Source organism: Capricornis sumatraensis, chromosome 2 (genome assembly GCF_032405125.1).
Source record: "Capricornis sumatraensis isolate serow.1 chromosome 2, serow.2, whole genome shotgun sequence".
Taxonomy (NCBI): Eukaryota; Metazoa; Chordata; class Mammalia; order Artiodactyla; family Bovidae; genus Capricornis; species Capricornis sumatraensis.
In genome coordinates, this window is record NC_091070.1 from 41716969 (window position 1) to 41731220 (window position 14252).

The window sequence follows — 14252 nt, forward strand, 5'->3', positions numbered from 1 at the left end:
TTTTGGGCTCTGAGGCATGGGGATCTTATTTCCCCCACTGAACTCGCAGACCCTGCATTGGAAGTAGAAGTCTTAACCACTGGACCACCAGGAAGGACCCCCATGTAGAATTTTTAAAACTTAGTATAACTATAGTCACAAATGAAAATTAGGCTAAATATGTAAACATAACAACAGAATTATTTCAGGAAAGCAGATATGACATTTTGTTGCCATGAGGTTTTTAAGTATAGAATTTCATTATCAGTTTAATTCCTCTCAAATAAATCTTACCAACTTGAAGTTAATCTTAATCATTTGTTTCAGTGCTTTAAATCCCCATTCTCCTTTTTCACCTTCAAGTTCCAAAACCTTTAAAAAAGAATTTAGTATAATTTAATAGTTATTTTTTAGTAACACCCAATATGTAAGTTGTAAATTAATTTTACATCATATGCATGAAAAACAGTGCCCTAAGAACTCTATTTTTCAAAGCCATTTTTGAAAGGTTTAAGAAAAGAAACCAGTCTTAAATGCTTATGAAAGAACAAGTGAGCTTATTTTGAAGTTTCTTCATCAAAAGATTAAATAAGAACTACTTCTTGATTATTACACAGTCCCAGAAGTACTTGTTACTTCACTGGTTAAGAATAACCCAGAAGTTTATCAGTAGGAAAGAAATCGCATTATTTTATAATGAAACCACACCTATGTGCTTTGGAACCAAAAGACAAAGGAACACGATTGCAGGGATAATTACTGACCAGCACATTCATTGCTTCTCTTTCTGCCAGAACTGTACAAGTTTTTCGGGACAATGGTCCTGTTCTATAGATAACTTGATTGAAAAAAAAAAGGATAGCCCCTTTGAAATATTTGTTTATATTGCATAATACAAACTTCTTTTACAGGATTATCACGAAATATCCAAACATACTTCTGAGATAAAATCATTTGCAATTTACTTGATTTAAGACATTATTTAGAAAAACACAAAACACAGAATCAATCAGAGAAAATATGAACCTTTTGGAAACTGCTTAATGCTGCTTTTGGGTCATCCTCTTTTAACGCTTTGGAATTATAGTACTGATTTTCCAAATCCACATTTGGCTCAGAGTTACTATCTTCAGAGTATTCCTGTGTGTTAGACAGAGATATTAAAATGAAAGAAACAAAAAAGAAAAGAAACCCACACATTGCTAAAATGTGAATACTGTTAAGAGAAAAACTACATATTTATAAGAAAAAAACCCACCACAATTTAAATACACGATAGAAATTCCATTGACATTAACCATTATTGAAATAACAAGGGGAAAAGCCAAAATCAAGTGGTTAGCAGAATACAGTAGTCCCTCTTATCCATGGTTTCATTTTCTGTGGTTTCAGTTGAGTATCAATTGAGGTCTGGAAACTGGGAAATTCCAGAAACAAACAAACAATATGTTTTAAACTGCAAGTCATTCTGAGTAGCACAAACAAATCTTGATGAAATCCCCTCCCCCTCAAAACCCCCTTCATCCCACCTTGAATGCGAATCATACCTTTGTCTGGCATATCCCACCTGTGAGTCACTAAACAGCAGGCTCAGTTATCAGAGCCACTATTGTGGTATCACAGTGCTTTTGTTCAAGTCACCCTTACTGTACTTAACAATGGCCCCAAAGTTCAAAAACAGTGATGCTAGAAATTCAGATATGCCAAAGAAAGGCCCCAATGTGCTTCTTTTAATTGAAAAAGTAAAAGTTCTCAGTAAGAAAAAAATGTATGCTGAGGTTGATAAGATCCATGGTAATAACAAGTCTTCTGCCTGTGAAACTTAAGGAAAAAGAAATCTGTGCTAGCTCTGCTGTTGCAAAAGTTATGGCTAAGGTGTGTGAAAAGTACTCAGGGAAGGTGGAAAAGGCATTAAATTTGTGGCTGAAAGACATAAACAGAAAACATGTTCTGACTGAAGGCAAAGTATTAGAAAACACTGAGCCTATACAAAAGACTACGATCATGGCATCTGGTCCCATCACTTGATGGCAAATAGATGGGGAAACAGAGGAAACAGTGACAGACTTCATTCCTTGACTCCAAAATCACTGCAGATGGTGACTGCAGCCATGAAAGTAAAAGACGCTTACTCCTTGGAAGAAAAGTTATGACCAACCTAGACAACACATTAAAAAGCAGAAAACATTACTTTCCCAACAAAGGTCCATCTAGTCAAAGCTATGGTTTTTCCAGTAGTCATGTATGGATGTGAGAGTTGGACTATTAAAGAAAGCTGAGCGCCGAAGAATTGATGCTCTTGAACTGTGGTGCTGGAGAAGACTCTTGAGAGTCCTGTGGACTGCAAGGAGATCCAACCAGTCCATCCTAAAGGAAACCAGTCATGAATATTCATTGGAAGGACTGATGTTGAAGCTGAAACTCCAATACTTTGGCCACCTGACGCGAATAACTCACTCATTGGAAAAGACCTTGATCCTGGGAAAGATTGAAGGGGGGAAGAGAGGGGGACGACAGAGGATGAGGTGATTGGATGGCCTCACCAACTCAATGGACATGAGTTTGAGTAAACTCCAGAGTTGGTGATGGACAGGGAGGCCTAGCATGCTACAGTCCATGGGGTCGCAAAGATTCGAACACGACTGAGTAACTGAACTGATACAAAGGTATCAGCAAAGGGTTCCCTGGAATGAGTGACACCAAGCCATTTTCTTCAAGTAAGGGATGGTTACACAGATTCAGAAATAGGTTTGTACTGAAAGATACAGAATCAACACAAAAGAAAACTGTAAATACTTATTAATAGTATTACTTATTATTAAATGTTAGTTATTTTTTCTTTAGTTTCATAATCTAGTTTTCACTATTCCCTAAGTCTAAATTTTATTATTCTAACATGGCCTAACTACCTAGGATGGTGAGCTATATAAAGCAGAGTAATCTATTGCTAAGTAAAGCTATATGTTAATAAAAATATTTGCTTTATCTGTATTTCATGTTACTCATAGCTGTTTAGTTATATTACTATACTTCAGCTAGTCTTGTAACATCAAAATAAGTAAAACAAAATTAATTTATATTATATAGTTTTATGTGACTTTTCATTACATAATTCAGTTCCTGGTTATGAAACAATAATGCAGAAAGAAAAATTGAAGTAACATCATTTTGTGGAGAAGTAGAAATAAGAGTTTAAAGTAGTTTCAGGATATTCAACTTAATGATGAGGATTATAAAATATACATAAATTAGTGTTAATAAAACTATTATTTTAGGTAGAGAGATTTCCTTCAGCTATAAGTCATTACAAAGGGCAAGTTTATGTGAAATTCAGAATTGTGCCTGAAAGCAAACACAAAAAAGATAAGAATAGTATTATAGTTATTTCTAAATCCAAATACACTTAAATTTTGGGGGGCACAATTTATGAAAAATTCTGTATTGTCTCATAAGGCACATGAAAGAAAAACGTATATGAGTGTAGTGTTAGAAAGCTCAAAAATATGTAAACACAAGATGAATTTTTCCTATGAGCAGCAGATGGAAGGAGATGTCTGATGTTAGCATAGCCATCAGTTTTATCTGACCACCATGGCTTTGTAATGTGCGCCCTCTGGAGGGTAATTATTTCCTCAAGTAAGGATACTTTCTGGGAAGCACCAGCACTCAGTCTAACAAATTTAAGACCAGTTTTGCTCCACATATGAAATTCTTTGGAACACTTCTCTTACAAATAAGGTCAAATTCTGAGTAGTGAGTAAAGTTCATAATCATTCATTCACTTCTTCACTTTGTAATTCAGGTTTGGCTATAATAAAACTGATTAAAAAAGCAATTAATAAATAATGAACAAGCCAAGTGGACACATCAAATCATGCTGTGATAGTGATGGCCTCTGAGCCAGGCTCTGAAAGCTAAATGGGAGTTTGCATGCCAGACAAAAAAGAGAAAGGGGAACAGAGGAAGAGCAGACACGAAACTGTGACACGAGGCACTGAACAGCTAAGAGCAGCCATACTGCTGGAACCTACAAGTCCTTCTGACTCTGCCTTGAACATGCCATTCCTTTTTCTTTCTACCTTTCTTCACCTCGTTAAACACTGCATTATCATTACAGCTTAAGCGTCATCTGCCTCCTCAGGGAAGATGTGGAGTAAACAATCCTAGCTAAAAAACCTACTCACGTACTCTACACCTTTGGAAATCAGTTCTTCTCTAGTAACTGTTCAATCATATATGGGAATAGCTAGAACCAGAGAATCATTTTTCTGCAACCTAAATCTTCAGAATGCACTCCTGAACTTAGAAGTAAAATATAATTTCTTAGCCAACACATTATGGGAAAAAATAAAAATGGCCCAGGACCTAAGAGGTAAGTAGAAAGCTAAGAGGTACACATGGAGTTGCCAGAAGGTTAAGTTCAATTACTGAACTGATTATAACACAGTTGAAGAAAGTAATCTTTACAATTCCTACCATGTCTGAAGGCCTCTTGTAGTTCAAGACTGACTACCTGCAACTTCTGGCACCGCCTGGCTCCAGAATAATGCTATTTCTAAACTCTATAGGAACTCCCCTGAATCACTACGATTGAGATAAGACTTAATCCCGCCTTCAACATTTTGTGAATATGTTCTTTTGGTTTTTCACATTATATGGATTAAGAAGTGAAATGTATACTATTTTTTGCACAACTGCAATTCAATTCTTAAGTGTTGTTGCTGGAATGGATAAATACATGAGAATTGGCACAACTGATACATTACTGATTTGCTTCTTATAATTAGGTTATGATCTGCAACACCATGTTGCAGCCTCCGTGACACCACTAACCTGTCATTTGCAGCTCAGTAAATCACATAGCTCAATACGAACTGAACTACAGCAAGCTATTTAGTTACCACACTGGCATGATTTTTAAACCGAAGATATTTTGAGAAGTCTTTAGAATAATTCTGTTGTGTAGAATATCTATTATATATTATTTATGTCTATTGTTTACTGGAGAAGGAAATGGCAACCGACTCCAGTATTCTTGCCTGGAGAATCCCATGGATGGAGAAGCCTGGTGGGCCAATGGTCCATGGGGTCGCAGAGAGTCGGACATGACTGAAGTGACTGAGCATGTAAGCATATAGTGTTTACACTCAATGATAATGATCTTTAGTATAAACCAGTAATTAAATGTGCTCAACAAATGAAAATGAAGTCTTTCTCCTTAAGCTATTCATGGTCTGAGACAGATATGCAAATCAAACACCAATATAATACAACAGAAGCAGTAACAGAGACACATACTAGGTCCAGTGGTGTATCAGGAGTAATTAACTACTCTTGAATGAGTTAGAAGGAAAAGTTACCTCAACCAGGTCTAAAAGTAGGAATGCATTTTCCCAGGGATGATAAAAAGCACTGAAACAAAACAAATATGCAAAAGCATGGACGCGTCAAACAGCATTGCATATTTAGAAGAGCTACCAGTAGTCTGATTGGGCTGAAGCACAGGATGCATGTAGAGCTGATGAGAGATAAACTAGTATCAGACGGGGGAACAGAACTATACAGGTCTAGCAGAGTTTATATCAAATGGGGACCCACTAAAAGATTTTATAGAGAAATAACTAGATCTGTGTTTTAGGAAGAGCACTCTGGTAGTAAGGAAGTAGCCCACTGGATACTCTTACAACTGTTTAGCCAATAGACGATGAAGGCCTGATTCCAAGCAGTAGACCAGGAGAAAAGGCAGAGGACAGAATAAGTATATGTGATGTTAAGGATGTAATATAAAAGGACGCATCACATGGGCACAAGAAAGGGGAAAAAGTTATCCTTAATGACTACAGTCGATTTGGTTACACACAGTGACATTAGTCAAAATAGGGAATATAGGAAAATATTAAATATTGCTAAACCGAATTCCCCTATGTCAGATGAAGATACAATAACTATAAAAGTATAAGTGAAATGCTTTTAAGAAACTGAAATTTTGAGAATGTTTTAATCAAAAATCAAAGAATTTAAGCAATATATGAAAAAGCAAGCACCTGAACAGTGTTAAAAGGGCTTTTAAAAAAATCCACTAAAGTGCATGTTAGCTCCAACCTATATAACTCATGTCCTGACATCTATCCAAAGCAATCTCTTAACCATCTACACCAACCAAATTTATTCTTCTTTTCCCCAAACATATGGTCTTTAAAATCTCTGCTTTGGCATAAACTGGTCTCTCTGCCCCGAATTCTAAACCACTGACCCTCCCAACAAGCTTCCCACTTTTCTCCTGTGATGATGTCCAGCCCTAACACTCCTGGAAATGCTGTATTCCTCAAGGCTCACCTTGTGATTCTTTCTCTAAGTCTTCTTAGCAAAATAAATTTTCTCCATAGTCACGGTTCTACACAACAGGCGTATCTCAGAGGAACAGTTTTGTATGTATGTTGTTCCCACCTCCCGCCTCCCTCCACTTCTCCTGCCCCACCATGAGCTTCTCAAAAGCTGGAACTTACTTTTACTGATCTTGGTATCCCCAGAACCTGGGATATCACAAAACGCTCAGGAAGTGTTTGCTTAATCGAAATGAAAAGTTAGTGAATGTTTCAAAATAACACAACACAGGAAGGGGCAATTTTGACTCTATGTTGCAGTCAAAAAGGGTCAATTTCCTAGTTCATGTACTTATTCTTTGTCTCTTGTCAACAGAGGTCTTAAGAAATGTGCTCAAGGAAATAGAAGACTCACCATTAACAATGCTTCGCAAGCCTTGATCATGTTTAGACAATAGATGCTGCACATCTAGTGCCAAAGGTAAAGTGTCAGCATCCTTAAGGACTAAATTTAATCCAAGGTAGCCATTTGTGGTTTAGCCATTAATAAAATTAACCAAACTTAAAAAAAAAAAATTTCACTCAAGGTACTGGATCCTAATCTGTCTATGATATACATTAGAACATTCTTTTGTCCTAAACTTACAGTTTTCGAATTAAATTTTCCAACAAGACATCATTAAAGTCATTAGGCCTGGGCTCTAGTTTTGACATGCCCACTAATTTGTCATGTAAATTTATGTAAGTCACTCACACTTGATGTTTCAGTTCCTCTAGGCACCCCACTCCAGTACTCTTGCCTGGAAAATCCCATGGATGGAGGAGCCTGGTGGGCTGCAGTCCATGGTGTCACTAAGAGTTGGACACGACTAAGCGACTTCACTTTCACTTTTCACTTTCATGCATTGGAGAAGGAAATGGCAACCCGCTCCAGTGTTCTTGCCTGGAGAATCCCAGGGACGGGGGAGCCTGGTGGGCTGCTGTCTGTGGGGTTGCACAGAGTTGGACATGACTGAAGTGACTTAGCAATAGCAGCAGCCTGTCATTTATGAGGGTGGAACCCAACAGGAAGTCTCTAATTCTTGCTGAGGGTCATGCGTCCTTTCTGGGGTATAATACACAAGCACAAATTTACTCTGTTGGATAGTCACACTTTACAGATTTATATTAGGGGTGAAGAATCTTAATTTATCTTATTCTTAGCACAAAAGAGCTATCTCCCATTACTTATGGAAGATCTTATAATGGTATCCTTATCATTAGTTACCCTTGTTTGAACCTCTTTGATTTCATTATACAGGGTACACCTATGAGGTAATGTGAGAGGCCTTTTTGAAAATGTACCCAAACTTAGATTTCAAACTAATCTTCTTTTAAGCAGTAACTTTTAAGAGGTGGTAAATTATTCCAATTATACTGACATGGATTATTAAGTAACACTTCTGAAATTTTTAAGGAAACTAACTTTATTAGTTAGATGCTTCCAACTTAAAACAAGCATCATCCAAATTTGGGGGCTCAACTCATTTATCAAACCTGACTTGGAATTTTTGACACCTACAGAATAGAGAAAACCTGGCTATTGCTGAAATTAAAAAAAAAAAAGCCACATACCATTTAAAATAGCAAAAGAAAACAGGTCAAATCCTCATCAACACAGAACTGAGTAAATAAACTTATGGTACATCCACACAGTCAATGCAGCTATAAAAAAGAAATAAGTAATCTTTCGACATATGTCTATGGAATAATCTTTAAAATAAAAAACAAAGTGTAGCACAATATATTTAATATGTTAATTCTGGTTTAAAAAGGGGGCCGGGGGGGGGGGGGATAAAAATCTGCATTTGATTACCTATGGGAAGGAATGGGAATTGGGCAATTGAGGAACAAAAATGGAAAGGGAATTTTATTTTAACATTTCATGTTTTTGAACCATGTGCATGTACTACCTATTTAAAAATGCTAGATGCCTCAGGTTCTGAAGAATTCTAAAAAATTTTAAGCGATGACAAAATCACTGTCTGGCCCCTCAAGATCATTTGTACCCTAAACACCACCCTCTCTCTTCTCAGCAATAAAATACAGACTCACTCTGAAAAGTTTGCAACAAATAAACATTTTAATTTTCCTGACACTTTTCGTATTTTCCAGACCTTTTTATTCTATATTTTTCCCACCCAGCAAAACAAATAAATTTTACTGCCACCCAATAACATTGTAATATGGATTACATATCTATAGTGGACATGTGTTCTCTGTGTGCACAGCAATGGTGACTGATCCTTCCTCTCTTAGATGAGGATTTCCAAACAGTGCTCCTCTCCCACAGAGGGCAAGCAATCTATCCTCTCTCTCTACAGTGAGTCAGTGGTTCACAGAAGGCCCAGAGCTAAGGTGAATCCATAGAAGTTCTTCCTAGGGTTTCACTGCTGGAGTTAGCAAGGAAGACCCTTTTGCCTTTGGGGTTATAATACTAGGAAGATAACACATTATATTACAAGATCTTGTGACATACTATGAAGGCGATTAAGCCAATACAGTGAGGAAGGCAGCCCAGGAAGAGAGACAAAGGCAGAGAAAGACCCAGCATCGTTATCTGAGTTGTGACTCCTGTTACATTTACACTTCTTGGTGATGTGAGCCAATATACATTCTTTACAGTTCAAGTTGATTTGACATGTATTCCTGTCCTCTCCTTCCCTACACGCAAGAGTCCTGACTAACTTACCAACTTTTTCTTTTCATATCACTGAATATTCTTTAGAAGCATGATTTGAAATGCTGACATACTTTCCATCACATGGATATATTTCATCAATTACTACCTCATGTATAGTATTCTCCTACTATTGATAACTTGGGGGGTGTTTCCAATTATTTACAATTAAACATGCCCTTTTGGGGGTGGGGTGGGGCAGCGCTGCATGGGTTGCAGGATCTTAATTCCCCAGAAAGTGAAAGTCGCTTAGTCTTTGCAACCCCATGCAGTTCATGGAATTCTCCAGGGCAGAATACTGGAGTGGGTAGCCTATTCCTTCTCTAGGGGATCTTCCCAACCCAGGAATCAAACCGGGGTCTCTGACAATACTGGCAGATTCTTTACCAACTGAGCTATGCGGGAAGACCACGGATCAAACCTGGGCCCGCGGCAGTGAAAGTGGCTTAGTTCTAAACATTGGACTGTTATGTTCCTTTCAAAAGCCTCAACTGTATAATCAAATTTTGTTACTGTGAAGATTACATTCAGAATTCCAAATGTGTGTACAGCAGAAAGAACACTGGCCCAGACCACAAAAATTATGTTGTTTGTAAATCTATTCTTAAAGATCCCCAACATTTTGTCAAGCTGTAAGTGACAGAGACAACAGTCTCAGAATAAAATAACCTATAATCTGCAAGCTCCTTATACGCACAATGGATGACATCAATGTCTTAACACACAAAACCCTGAAGCTATTTTTTTTGCCCTGTGCTGTATTAAGTATTAGTCTCAGTCCATGGGATTTTTCAGGCAAGAATACTGGAGTGGGTTGCTGTTTCCTTCTCCAGGGGATCTTCCAGATCCAGGGATCGAACCCAGGTCTCCTGCATTGCAGGCAGATTGTTTATTGTCTGAGCCACCAGGGAAGCCCTATCAATCTACTACTTTTTCAAAGTATTCACGTCAATTAAAAAATCTTTTTGGAAAACAGAAATGTTAAATTTTAACTTGCTAAACCATGTTCTAAGGTTCCTTATAATATGACATTATTTGTCTGAACTGTGACAAATAGATTCTGTAAGATACCTTATAGCTAAGACTCTTCTCTACCTCTCTCCAAAAGAAGTAAGTTTCTAGGGCATTAAAACAGCTATCTGTTAAGCCAAGAAAAACAACAGTAATAAACATTTATTCACTAATCACACTATAACCTGACTGCCAATGCAAGAGGTGTAAAAGACATGGGTTCAATCCCTGTGTGGGGAAGATCCCTTGAAGGAGGGCATGGTAATCCACTCCAGTATCCTTGCCTGGAGAATCCCATGGACAGAGGAGACTGGTGGGCTGCAGTCCATAGGGCTGCAAAAAGTCAGAAGCGACTTAGCACTGGCAACAACAGTAATAAACATTCATTAAATAATCACAACTAACCAGGATAATTATGGAGAAGGAAATGGCAACCCACTCCAGTATTCTTGTCTAGAATACTCCATGGAGAGAGGGGCCTAGTGGGCTTCAGTCCACGGGGTCACTAAGAGTTGGACACGACTGAGTGAGTCACACACACACGATGACTATAATCAGGCTCATTGTTTGGTAATATACTTTAAAAAATGGAATTAGTCTATCTTTTCACCATTTTATTTTTCCCTTATAATAATATTTTTCAAACATACAATGCTCTACCTATAATAGGAACTACTAAAGAATACTTTTTGGTATGAAGTCGCTCTGTCTTAAATCCTTTGTAAAAAAGACTGTTAATCAAGTTCAAGCTTGAATGGCTGGATTGTGTAATTATAACACAGTTTAACTCATCAATGGCCTTATTAACTTAATGAATGACATGAAAGTATTTATTATTAGCCGTTATTATTAACACTATTGTATGTAAATCTGTAAAATTAACATTGAATTAACACATTTACCACCACCATCTTCTCTCCATTCAGTGCTACATAAATTACTATGCTTAGAAAATACCTGCTTCTGCCTCAGAAATCAAAAGGATCTTAGACATAACAGATAAAGCATACTGAATTAATTTCATGCTTGTTTCGCCTTCTTTTTTAACACCAACTTAATTCTCTTTTCTATTAGCTCAAGAAGTGATTTCGGGTATTAAAATTTATCAATAGACAATTGATTCATGGGGTTGCAAAGAGTCAGACACCACTGAGCGACTGAACTGAACTGAAACTGAATGTATCTGTAGTTAGGCTACTCATGGCTCTCATTAACTTTTTCACTAAAATGAGGTGATGAACTATCCAACAAACAATACATGTTTTTTTAATAAAAAAGAAGTTTCCCTAAAACAGTAATTGATTCAGACTCTTTAAGTCCAAAGAAACAAAAAAGGCTCAGGCAAATATTAGAAAACAAAAACAACTCTTTTGGCAACAGATAAGCATTAAGTGGCAACCAGCCTTGCTTGATCTTTTTTAATGTATGTTTAAAAATTAATAAATATAGGTTTATAGTGGCTTAAGGAAATTAAGGAAGTAAAAAATAAGTTAATATGGTATCTATGTAAGAGAGATATGAGGCAGAACTATTTAACAGAATGTTGGGGGGATCATTAATTATGTGGTTGCGTAAAATCTCACCTTTTTGGGTTAAGAAATTTAAAAAAAAAGAGGTTAAAATTACACATTCAGTTTTATATTGTACATGTGGTGTAAGCCCTCAAAGGCTGAAGAAACACAGCCAAGTTAAATCATTTATATTTAATTAAAATCCCTGCAAAAATGAACTCTCTACTTCAAGGGGCAGTAAGATTCTCACTGCCATTTCTACATTACAGTCTCACTCACAGTGCTAGTAAGTTATGTATTCAAAAAACTATTGCTTAGAAGAGATATAAGTGCAAACAAGTAAAAACACAAACTGAAACTAGGTGAAACAGTTAAAAGAAACACTTCCAGAGTTAAAAAATACCTGTAATATACGTAAACATGTAATAAATAAAAATGCACGAAATATTACAAGTAACATTCTTGAAGGATTTAATGCACTGCCTAAAACTGACTTGGTCTGCACAAACTAAAATGTAAGGCAGAAATCTTACTACTAGCAAAACTACCTTTAAGAATTATCAGCACTACTGACTTTCAGGTAATAACAAACATTCCCCTCTCCTTTTTGCAAATGCTTTCCTTTAAAAGTGAAAGATTAATTAGAAACGACTACACAAAGAAGATTTACACTAATTCAAAATGATACATTAATTAACTTGAGACTTTCTGGCACTTAAAATATAAGATGAGCCAGACTTCCCTGAGGATCTACTTCATAACTTTACGATAATGCAGCATCACCATAACACACAAGAACCATGCACAAAACGCCCCCAAATAAAAAGCAAAGCCAAGTTGACGCTAATTCGTGGTCCAGATAATCGTTCTTAGTTCCCACACAATGTTTCTGGATATCAACTTGAAATGTTAGTGAATTTTTAAAGACTTATAAGTCCGTTCATAAATTAAACCTTGAATCTTTAAGAATCACCATTCGGTTGCATAAATTCGTTTTGTTCTATACTGTTGATATTTTAAACTCTGAATACTGGGAAATTTATGTCAAGAAAAAAGTCATTGAGTCAATTCTCTTATACCACCCCACCTCTCAAAGCCCAAACAAACAAAAAGTAAAACCTCCTCCCCAACTTTTCTCTTTATATAAGCAGTTAAACTACTTTTCAAAAGCTAGCCTGGCTCTCAATTCTCTATTGCACCTTTACCTTATAACAAAACGGAGCCTGGACAAGACTAATTAAGCTCTGTTTCTAGATTCACAAGTGGCGTCAGGTCTGGGAGGAGGAAGGCCCCCTAGTTTTTGGACCTCTCTTCCAGCACTTCGCACCCTTTCAAGTATGAAGAAGAGGGAACAGGAAGACTGGGCCCGAAAGGGCAGGAGCCGGGGCCTAGACCACTGAACGGTCCCCAAAACGGCTCGCGCGATAGAAAGGAGGCAATGAGAACCCGACGCCGGAGGCCAGGGTGTCCTCGCAAACCAAGGAAGCGCTTGGATCTGGAGCTCAACGCTCGGGACCCCCTTCACCGCCTCCTTTACCCTCCCTTCCCCCATGCTAGAGAAGCAGGGCGCGGGCCCGGTGCGGGAAGGGGGAGGAGGTAAACTCGTCCTGTCACTGCATCGGGAGAGGCTGGAAGGAGCACATGTTCTACGGGGAGAGGCCGCGGCCGCCCCTGCCCCGGCTCCTAAAGCCAGAAACCACCTCCAGCCCCAGAGTTCTGTTCCCTGCGCCTCACCAGGTCGTAGTCCTCCTCATCATCGCACATGAAATCATCCTCCATGTCAGACATCTTGGCTGGGACGGGGGGAGGGGGGAAGAGAAATTGGAGACAACCTCCTCCCACAATCCTCAGCGGCTCAGAGGCGTCACTCCCAGCTTCTCGCCTTCCCGACACTCTTAGAGGAGCTGAATGTTTCCTCCCGGAACAAATGAGCTCGGTTTTGAGAGGATTCGCTACGACGCTAAAAGCGATTGCACCGTGCCCCTCTTCCTGTGAGACTGTTGGTGCCTTAGCAACTAAACCTAGCAACTAGGGAATCTTCAAGTGCTTCGGATTTCAGCTGAAGGGCCTTGGAAACCTTTCTCTCATAACGTGCGGTTTCCAGCCTCCTGGGCAAGGGAACAGTCTCCTCCCTTGCCTGGAACTCTGGAACCATTTCAGCCTGGTGAAAGTAAGAGGCAGTTTGGGACTAGAAGGCTTTCGCGGAGAAAAGTCTGACATGCCTATCCTGTGTGACAGGTAGTATTATTTTTGCCATGAGTACGGATGTGCATTTAACCCACACATTTTGGTGGGTGGTCCTGTGATGTTTGGAAACCTTTCAGCAGCACGGTTTACACGTAATGTGTGTTATATTTGTAGTAGGCAAAACAACTCTGTAGATATCCTAAATTAAGTGTCAATCTATTGAGGTACTTGAAGTTTTATTCAGTTGTTCAACGAATTATAAGTTAAACTTTATTGCCTATGGGACCAAATTAAGGTAGCAGTTAACAACTGTTTTTTTTTAAAAAAATCATTATTGTTGCACAGCATCGTCAGTAGAATTCGAAATATTAATAAAAATTGAAATTGACATGAAGGGAGAAAATACTGCTTTTCAAACAGCATTTTCCGTATAAACTTCAGTTTTGTCCACTTGAATTCACAACTTTTATATAGTTAACAGCACAGACATAATTTCGGATGCTTTTTTGCATCTAGTTATGT

The 14252-nt window shown here is 38.0% G+C and overlaps 1 protein-coding gene across 2 annotated transcripts in view; it reads right to left on the bottom strand.

Annotated features, from left to right (window-relative positions):
* COPS2 (COP9 signalosome subunit 2) overlaps positions 1-13341 on the bottom strand; it is a 28439-nt gene extending 15098 nt beyond the window's left edge. For both annotated transcript variants that reach the window (XM_068963769.1, XM_068963767.1), the window contains exons 1-3: positions 13278-13341; positions 1006-1119; positions 274-351 (exon numbers count right to left, since the gene is read on the bottom strand). In XM_068963769.1, the coding sequence (XP_068819870.1) occupies positions 274-351; positions 1006-1119; positions 13278-13331 (246 nt within the window). In that variant the 5' untranslated portion in view covers positions 13332-13341. The remainder of the gene's footprint in view (positions 1-273; positions 352-1005; positions 1120-13277) is intronic.
* Positions 13342-14252: the final 911 nt, after the last annotated feature.